Source organism: Buteo buteo, chromosome 4 (assembly GCF_964188355.1).
Source record: "Buteo buteo chromosome 4, bButBut1.hap1.1, whole genome shotgun sequence".
In the NCBI taxonomy this organism is placed as follows: Eukaryota; Metazoa; Chordata; class Aves; order Accipitriformes; family Accipitridae; genus Buteo; species Buteo buteo.
Window position 1 is genome coordinate 25,050,913 of NC_134174.1, and position 9,957 is coordinate 25,060,869.

A 9,957-nucleotide genomic window follows, 5' to 3' on the forward strand; every position below is an offset into this window, starting at 1 on the left:
GGCAACTGCTTTATTTAGGTTAGGCCTTTGTTTGCACCAGAAACCTTATGCATATTGTTCCTATTTTGAGCACACTTCATCTTTTCTGTTGTAAAATAAATTAAATAACATTGCACTGAAATAATATTGCTGTTCTTTCACAAAATTTAGGTTATCAATATTCCAGCTGGAGGAGCATTACTTGATTCTGTTACTCCGATGGATTTTTTCCCAGGATTAAATCTTGAAGGTTTTCCTAACAGAGACAGTACAAAATATGCTGAGCCGTATGGTATTCAGACAGCTCACACTTTGTTGAGAGGCACCTTAAGATACAAAGTAAGTTGTTGTTGTTATTATTATTAATTATTGTTTTACTCAAGAGGTGAATGTTGTCATTTCAAGAGAACTATGTATTTAAAAGTCAGTCTTTTGTAGCTCTATACTTGCTATTTACGAGCTCTCCACTGTCCTGATTGAGAGATAATTGAAAGCACTTTTCTCATTTTTTTAATGTAGCTTTACTTGGTTTATTTAACAAGTGTTTGTTGCAAACCGGAAAAATAGTTTTACTTGTTTTAGGCAGCTGGTCAATTAGCTTGCATAGTCCTGTATCTGTGCTTCTTTTTTTTCTCTGGATCTGTATTTGGTGTCAGATCAATAGAAGATCTAAAAAAAATTTAAATAAATCTGACAGGTTTGTGTGATGTGTGTTGCTGTTATGTATTTTTAAGACTTGATCTGTTCTCTTAAAGTTGATAAAAATTTGAAGTTAACAGTTTGTCGCTTACATTCACATGAAAAACATAATGTAAAAATCTCAATGAAAATTATGGTTTTCCATTAAACTGAGAAAGTTTTCCATTAAGTAACTGGAAATCTTAAATTTGAGCAGCTTTAATGTTTTGGTCAGTGAAGTAAAATGTTAGGAGATAAATGTGTTTCCTTTCTAAATGATAGACTATTTTCTTTTCATTTGTTAGGTGCATGAAGCAGAATCAAAACATAATATTTTTTCTTTCAGATTTCTTTTTTTATTATTTTGCTGGTCAATATACGTTAAGAAGGAATAAATCTAAAACCATATTGAAGGCTTGAAAAAGCTTTTATGGATGTCATGATATATCTATTGAATTAAGGTTTACATCAAGGTTTAAGTTATTGTTTTGTGCATGGCTCGAGGAATGATGCGTATGTCCTTTCCCTCTTAATTCCTCTGTTGCAATACAACAGGATTTTTTTCTTTATTTCTGGGCGGGAGGCTTGCTTAGCAACAGAAGATGGAAGGCTGATGTGGGGAAATAAGGGTTACAAATTGCAATAGCACTCTCTTTGTCAGTCTGGATACGATCGCTTGTTCAGAAGCTAAAAATATGTGGAAGGCATCTATCTCGTCATGAAGTCTTAACAGGACAGTATCTACTCTTCTGTTTGGTGCCTGGTAAAATTTTCTTTTGTCTAAGTGTTAGCACAAGGAAAAGCAAAAATGTCAGGGTGACAAGGGAGAGTTGTTATCAGTGTGCTGCAAGAGTGATGTTTCTGTGGTTAGTGCTGTTTTCTTGACCCCCAAAGCAAGTCCATCACTTTGGGTTGGGGTGATGTTGGTAGGGTTGTGTGGAAGAGCTTGTCATACCTCTGCCAGCATGGTACCTACATGCCAGAGCATAGTGCTGAGCCGGGCAGAAGTTAATGTTGGCCCTTTGCACATGCTCCTGTGTTGCAGAGCGGAAAGCAATCCATTCAGTGTGGAGGCTAACATCTCCTCAGAGTGCCTTTTATTTTATTTTATTTTAGCTAATGGAGTCAGATTAAAATGAGGTGTCATAGAAGGATCTCACTGCAAGGCCATCGGAGCTGATAACCTAGTGCTGGTGGAGGTGGCTCCTAAATATAATTAGCCCTCTTTTAGGGTGCTTATTTCCACCATTCTGCTTGCTTACAGTGTTTCTGGTCACTTGCACGTAACTGTTTTCAGGTATCCAGCAGCCGTGTGGGAGCGTTTACAGGATACAAACGAAATGAGCAGAAACAAGTTGGGACTTCTTTTATTGTGCAGCCTATTGCAGCCTTTGCAGTTCCTTTTAAATACCCTTCCACTGCTGTCCTGGTTTTGTCTCTGATATTCCAGAAGGAAAGATACAAACACACAGGATTCTTGTCTCTAAAGTCAGTTTATCTGATGTCCATACAATCACACTGGTGTAAAACTGGGGTGAGCTGAGTTCAGAGTTGGGCTCTCTGTGTCCAGTAGTTTGTTTATGGGCCAGCTGGCTGATATAACCCTGTCTGTAATGATGTGCTGGAGTTTGAACTAGTGCTGGCCAGCTTAGCCCTCTGATCTCATGAACCAATGCTACTTGCCACGGAAGTATTGATGGCAGAATAACAAGAAGTCATTAAAGAGGGTATTGAAAAAGTAGGGGGAGGGGTGGAGAGCGGCTGAGGAAGGTACCACTCTGTAGCAGTAACCCCATTGGCATTGTGTTATTGGGGCTGTCTTCCCATGGGAATAATGCTTAACACTACCATGGTTGTGTCCACCACTACATTCAAACCAAGGAGAAATATTCACCTCAGTTTCAAGTGATTGTTTTTTTTAACCATGTTATTCTTTTATTTCAGGGATACTCTAAAACTATGGGAGGCTTTGTAAAACTAGGATTAATTAACCCAGATCCTTATCCTTTGCTAAGCTCAACCACACCACCTCTAACCTGGGTGAGTTACTGTGCTTACTCTACCTTCTTTCCCCTGTTTTATTAATGTTCTTCTTATTGCTAGGCTTGGGTGTGCTTAGCAATGGGAATCTTGTATTGCATCCTGGTCTTCTCTGCTTTTTGTTCCTGGAAATTAGGAAGATTTTCTTCAGCAGGAATGTAATACAGTGCTGGAACAGACTCCCCAGAGAATCTGGAGTCTCTCTTGCTGGAGACTTTCAGGATGCAGCTAGACAAAGCCATGGCTGACTTGAGTGCTGGTGGTACTCTTGCTTCAAGTAGGGTGTTGGGCTAGATGACCCTCAGAGGTCCCATACAATATTTTTATGCATTGTCTTGAATTTTCTGTTAGTCAGAATCCAGCCCTCAGTGCTGTGAGTTTGCAGTGTCCGTATTGGTACTGGCCCATCATCTTCAGTGTAAAAGTATTTTTTAGGGCATCAAGAAGTAAGAGATATGCCTAAATGAGTATATTAAAATATATTTTGTTAAAACTCCATACAAGCATTTTTTTTTTGTTTTCTTTTATCCTGCTTTTCTGTGTTGCTTACTGATGCCTCGCTTCATCTTAATCTCAGTCAAGGTATGACTCCTATGATGTGCTGCTGTTACATTTGACAATCAATGTTTTGGTTGTCCCTGTGGGCAAAGCAGGGAATTTCATATTTCAGTATGGTGTAAAGAGAGCTGAATTTACAAACAGCTTACTACTTGTCAGGTCTGTTTGTCTTGTGAGAAATTTTTCTTCCATTTTGCAAACACCTGAAAGAGTAACTTTGTTTATTACTCAGATGAACAAAATTCAGATCTGTCTCCTGTTTCCTTAACCACCAGGTTTATGCTGTGTGATGATCTGAGGAGAGCACAGTATTTTTCTGATGATGCCGTTATTTCAAGTTAAGAATGTGTTGAGTGTTCTCAAAATCAAAAAAGCACATGGTGAAGAGGCCCAGTCTTGCTTGTCTCTGACCAGCATACACATACACAACACTTTCCATCTTCCCAAACTCAGGCATTTTTGGGCTGCCATATGGGCTGCCCTTTCAGCAGTGTGTCCATTTCAGTGACTGTAAAATGGTCCACCAGCATCATAAAATGGGCTAGGAGTTACTTTTACTTTTTTTGAGATTATATTTGTCCACTTTCAATTCTAGGATTGATATCTTCCACTTTTCTTTGCAAAGATGGCTAGAATTTCCAGTCTTTCTGGTCTCAGTGAATAAGGATACAGTGTCATCTGTGAAAAGAACTGTAAACTTATTAGTCTCAGTGCAAACCTTGTCTCAGCGATGTTGTTACATCTTGGTACTTTCCTTTTATCTCCTCTGCCTTGTGTTTTTAGTTTTCTTGTAAATAGGCTAACCTGAGCTTCTAAACAGACTCTGCAGTTCTTGCTTGCTTCATGTCTTGTTCATAGCTCTGTTTATTATCTGTCTTGCTGTGAATGAAGCAAGCAATAATTAGCATCTAGATAGCACAAAATGGCCTTCAGATATGCGCAAAAATCTTCAGAAAGCTTTTTGGTAATATTCCCAGGATTGCCAAAGCCTTGTTTGTCTCATCAGTCTGTTTCCTTCCTTTTCAAAGGGACATTCTCCATTTCTAGACCAGCTGAAAGATACCCTTAAGTTCCTGACTTTCTGGCTGTCTCCAGGTGGCTTCTCTTTCACCCTAACATCATCTTCCCAGTGTACCCTTGTTTATGCAGATTTCTATGTTCTTTCTTCACTGCCAGAGGAAGGGATAAGACTAAAAAGTAGGGGGAAGCAGCTGAGTGGTGGGGTACAAAGTATTTTAGGAAAAGATCACACTTGTCATGATTAAAAATCTCAAACTATCTCACTTTCCCTGTATACATAACCTGTCTTCTCAGAAGTCCTGGATATTAACTGAGCTCGGTAGAGCAGTGGGTTCTTGAAACCTTGACTGAAAAGGAGTGGGAACAGATGTCAGGCCTTCAGGAACTTTTTTCTTTTCTTTTAATACAGAAAGAGCTCATGTGCAAACTGGTTGGAATTAAGCCACCTGCTGAGTACCACGTTCTTAAAGAAGCTGTATTTAGCAAACTGGAAAAGGACAAAAGTCAGCTGGAGGCAGTGGAATGGTAAAATGTCCCAGTGATTTTAAAAAGTTTTTTTAAAAAAAAAAAGTTTTGCAATTCTACCCATTTTGGTCCATGTTGAGACTGTTAAACTGGTATGCTGAAAAAGCTGGAAATTACAAAACTGAGACTAAGCTGTTGATCGGCAGTGATCAATGTCTGTCTCATCTCTTCTGCCAGGCTAGGTTTATTGGGAGAAGAACCAGTTCCAGCAGCAGATTCCATTGTGGGGGCTCTTGCAAAGCACATGGAGAGGAAGCTGCCCTTTGGTATGTGAGAAATTCTTCTTTTTCATGGCTTTGAGTAGAACAAGTCAATATCTCTTATCAGCCTTAATTGGATTAGTTTGTTCACCTTCATTAATAAACGTTCACATTAGGGTTTTTTTAATGTCTTGTGATGTTCTCTACTCCCCTAGTTTATCCTTTGCTTTCCCTGTTACATTTTTAGTTTAATCTTAATATTCTGTATTCCTTAATAGTCCCTATATTAAGTCACTTCCCTCATACACATGCTGTGTATGCATAGTGCCTTGCTCATCAGGAACCTCATCTTGATATGACTGAAATACAAGCAATGAATAGTTTGCATGCTTTTCTCTTAGGCGCTGGAGAGAGAGATATGATCGTTATGAGAAATGAAATAGGTCTCAGGCATCCTTCTGGTCATTTGGAAGACAAATTTGTCGATCTGGTTGTCTATGGTGATAACAAAGGATATTCTGCCATGGCTAAAACAGTAGGTTACCCAACGGCTATTGCTGCTAAGATGGTTCTAGATGGTAAGTGACTGTTCGGACTTCGATAACAGTATTTCAACCCTGTGTATCTTCCTGCCTGTAGAAAGCAGATGTATAGTGTTTCTGAAGTGTATATATGTATATTTTTTAAAATTTATCAAACTTTTCCTGTCTTCTTTACAGGAATTTTTAATCTGCATGTTTGGAAGTTTCAGTGACAACTCTTAATTTACTACTTAATCTATAGATATTTTTAGTCATTTAATCTTAAATGTTTCACTGGTGTAGAGGAGACCTTTAGCATGGTAAATTACAGTTGATTATGCCGCAGTGAAGCAGGCTAACATATACCTGTGCTGAACAAACTGGTGACTTCCTGCTTTCTGGATTGATGAAATTTGAGGCTTGGGGCATATTACCTGATCATGTTGTGTATTTCTAAACAGGCAGACTCTGCCTAGTCATCACCGTGTTTAAGGAAATAGTGTGATTTCCCTTTGCTTGCTCTTAATCTTTAGAACTTGATTCTTCTCTGGCTAACTGAAATGAGCAAAAACTGTAGGGTTTTTTGTTGTTGTTGCTATTTTAAAAAAAAACACCCAAACTTTGGAAGTTTAGATGCTTTTCACCTAACTGCAGTTGCACAGCTCTATGAATTAAATTCAAGCTGTGTATGCTACTGTGTGTTTAAAACTTTTTTTCCTTATTTGATACAGTACTGATGCTGTGTGAGAACATAATGCCAGTGTTGATAAATCTGCATGTGTATCTTTGTAAAAAGTATAAACATGAATATTTATATAACTGCAAGTTGATATTTGCATTTGTGGTGGGTTGACCTTGGCTGGCTGCCAGGCACCCTCCCAGCCGCTCTCCCACTCCCCCTCCTCAACACGACAGGGGAGAAAACAAGATGGAAAAGCTCATGAGTTGAGATGAAGACAGGGAGATCACTTGCCAGTTACCATCACGGGCAAAACAGACTCGACTTGGGGAAAAATTAATTTAATTTGTTGCCAATTAAAATAGGTTTGGATATGGGAAAAAAAAAAAAAAAAAATTACAACACCTTCCCCCCCTCCCTTTTTCCCAGGCTCAAATTCACTTCTCCATTCCTGACTCCTCAGCCTCTTCCCTCTGGCCCGAGCGGCGCAGTGGGATGGGGAATGGGGGGTTGTGGTCGGTCAGTCCATAGCAGCTCCTCTCTGCTGCTCATTCCTTGTCCTGCTTTTCCCCTGCTCCAGGTGGGCTTCATCACCGTCTGCGGGGGAATCTCTGCTCCGGCGCCTGGAGCACCTCCTCCCCGCCTCCTTCTCTCACTGTGGTGTCGCAGGGCTGTTTCTCACACTTTTTTCCTCACTGCTGTGCGGCGTTTTGCCCTTTCTTAACTAAATTTTCCCTGAGGCGCCCCATCCGTGGCTGGGGGTCTGAGCGGTGCCCCGGGGTGGGCGGGTTGGAGCCGGCTGGAACCGGCTGTGTCCGGCACGGGGCAGCCCCGGCCTCTCCTCACACAGGCCGCCTGCCCCGCAGCCCCCCGTCACCAAAGCCTTGCCGAGCAAACCCAGTAGAGCACGCACTTAACGCTTTTTTTTTCCTACCTTTACTTCAGGTGAAATAGATGCCAAAGGCATGGTTATACCATTGATGAAGAATGTTTATGGACCGATACTTGAACGTGTTCGGGCCGAAGGCATTGTGTACAGTACTCGCAGTGTTATCAAACAGTAACTGGAAGCGGTGGATTGAATCGGGTTTTGGCTTTGTTTGGTTCCCCCACCCCTGCGCGCCCCCTTTAAGAATCTCAATTTGGACCAGCTAAAGGCAGCACCTGCTGTTTCACACGCGAATGGTGCCTTCCATAAAACCCGTCGCCTGACTGATGTAGAGACTGTAGATACACAGATGCATGAATTGTGGTATTCTCCTCTTAAAACTGTTATGCTTTCAAGTCCATGTTTCAGCATCAATCAAATCTTTCCTTATATCTTTCCTAAAATATCTTGGGAGGGTTTTTTTTTTATTAATAGAGTTTGTCTTCTAAGTGTATAAGGTTATTATTGAGACAAATTAAGCTGAAAGAAAAAAAATCTATTAGTGGATTCTTTTGTAGTGGAAAAGTCTGGTTAATGAATTCCATTGATTAAGTTTAATTGTTCATTTGGTAAAAATAATTTTTCAGAATAACAGAGATGAAAGTGATACTTAAATTTTAAGTCTTGTTTTCCCTTTCCCTTTAACAGCATTTGTGAATGTTTTCACAATAACAATACGCAAAAAATGGTTTAGAAATTCTGCACTACTAGCAAACAAGATCCTGTTAAATCTTGAAAATGTTCAGTTGTTAAATATTTGAATCCTAGATCTTAATATTTTTTAAATCCCTTTCTTATGAATGTAAACTTAAATTAATTGGAGGAGGGAGGAAGTTTAAAGCAAGCCTCCCCCCATACCCTTTCCCATTACAGAGTGGAAGCTGGTTGCAATATGTTGAAATACCTGCTGTTACTGTTGCCTTGTGCTGTGGAGACAGCACATTAGCATTTAGCTCTGCAGCTAGGAAGGGCATTCTGAAATACAACACAGTTAATGTGCTTAGAAGCTGCTCCAAATGACGTGTTTACTCTTTCCACTTATTTACACTGTGTGCCTCGTCCAGGTTAAGTACTGTTACAAAGGGAATAGACTGTGTAGTATAAGCAGCTTTGAAATGCAGTAGGCTTAGAGGTTTAAATCACTACTTTTTGAGTTAGCTTCTGTCCTTTTGCCATCATGCTTTTGAAGCGTTCATTTGGGAGCCGATCCATATTACTCACTACAGTGCCACTTCAGAGCGATGAGAGTTTGCCAGCGTACCAGCTCATGTGATGCTAAGTGCTGTGCTGCACAGACCTGCCAGCCCGGCTCCAGCGGCAGTTTAGCCGCATCAGCCCAGAGTTGAGCTGTAGCCTGAGTGCAGCTTCTCTGACAAAACAGCCATTGCCTCCTTCCAGTTCAGGGCTGCTTCTGTGGCTTTTGCTCAGGGATTTCTATGTGACCTTGCAATCAGTGCAAGCATGGCTTAGGCTTCACCAGTTAGGCCTGTGAGATGCAATGCTGTGGGCAGATGATACCATTTGCACTGGTACCTGTGCAACTGCCTGGAGCTCCCCTTTTCTAAAGCTGAATATGGATGCTGGAAGCTGTCTGCTTTCAACTTTGCTCACAAGCGCACTTTGCTGATAAACGCACAGCCTTTTACCTCCTGAGAAGTGTAGTGCTATTATCGCGGTCCCGAGGGGCTGGAATTCCAGGTGCTGCTCTGCCCAGCAGGAAAAGCAGCCATAACAATAGCTGAAGTTTTGATCTCCCAAGTCTTGCTACTCAGGATTTGGATTTTCTTTGTGCATATGTAATGAAGTAGCAACTGTCACAAAGAGGAGGGTTAAAGGAGCCAAAGGGAGAAGGAAGAATGAAGGGCAGAGTATTATTGTCAAAGAGGAGGGCTTTTTATACTGAACCACTGAATGCTTTTGTACTGTCAAATTCAGATTCTGTTACAGTGCCATGCATGTTCTGAGTATTGGATGAAATCCTGGCTCCACTACATTGCTTTGCTTCCTGCTGACCTTACAGGCTGCTGGACTATTGTATGGCAGGTATGTGCAGCAGGGGTAAGGATGGAGCCTGCAGTGAATGTTCTGTTCTCTGCTGCCTCCTCCTTCCCCCAGGTAGATTAAAGGCCTACAACTAAGGGTTAAAATTAGACTTGTATATCTGCTGGTCCCTTCCAGTCCAGTGCTTGGTGAGACCAGGATTTCACTTGAGAATCCTCTGTTCCCTCCTTTGCCCCACAAATACACAACCATGGAGTTGTGATTCTGTATATATGCATGCACCTTGCTTGCTTTTCTGACTAGGAAATGCAGTATGTGAAGAAAATTGGAATTTTAAAAAAGTATGTAATCTCTTTGGAGCACAAAAAGAATGAGCACTACAGAGTGTTTTCTTCAAGAAACACTGCTACTATTTTTAAACATTTTGTATCAGAATATATTTGTTTCCCAGTACAATGCTTTTTGTTTTCTAAGTTTAGACTTACATGAATTAATTGCTCAGCTTTTGTATGAAGATTATAGACTTCTCAGTTCTCTTTGCATATTATTGGAAAGATAATTGTATCTTACAAGATTGCTTGAAAAATAAATCTGAAAACCTGTGTTTCATTGTCATGTCATCTTTACAGTCTAATGAGATGTATATGAATGGGATTTGGTTTTTTACATAGATGGTTACATTGAAAGGGTGTCTACACATGGACTTCTCTATGTACATGAAATACCTTTCCATACTTCTTGCTAGACTCACAAGAGAAGACTCTCCAAGGATTGTTTAAGCATCCACATCTAACACCCATATATATATCTGTATCTAGACATCATCTT

General features: G+C 40.4%; 1 protein-coding gene across 2 annotated transcripts in view; it reads left to right on the forward strand.

Moving 5' to 3' along the window:
* AASS (aminoadipate-semialdehyde synthase) overlaps nucleotides 1-9,731 on the forward strand; it is a 32,577-nt gene extending 22,846 nt beyond the window's left edge. For both annotated transcript variants that reach the window (XM_075024999.1, XM_075025000.1), the window contains 6 exons: nucleotides 151-318; nucleotides 2,602-2,697; nucleotides 4,685-4,800; nucleotides 4,978-5,066; nucleotides 5,402-5,578; nucleotides 7,146-9,731. In XM_075024999.1, the coding sequence (XP_074881100.1) occupies nucleotides 151-318; nucleotides 2,602-2,697; nucleotides 4,685-4,800; nucleotides 4,978-5,066; nucleotides 5,402-5,578; nucleotides 7,146-7,264 (765 nt within the window). In that variant the 3' untranslated portion in view covers nucleotides 7,265-9,731. The remainder of the gene's footprint in view (nucleotides 1-150; nucleotides 319-2,601; nucleotides 2,698-4,684; nucleotides 4,801-4,977; nucleotides 5,067-5,401; nucleotides 5,579-7,145) is intronic.
* Nucleotides 9,732-9,957: the final 226 nt, after the last annotated feature.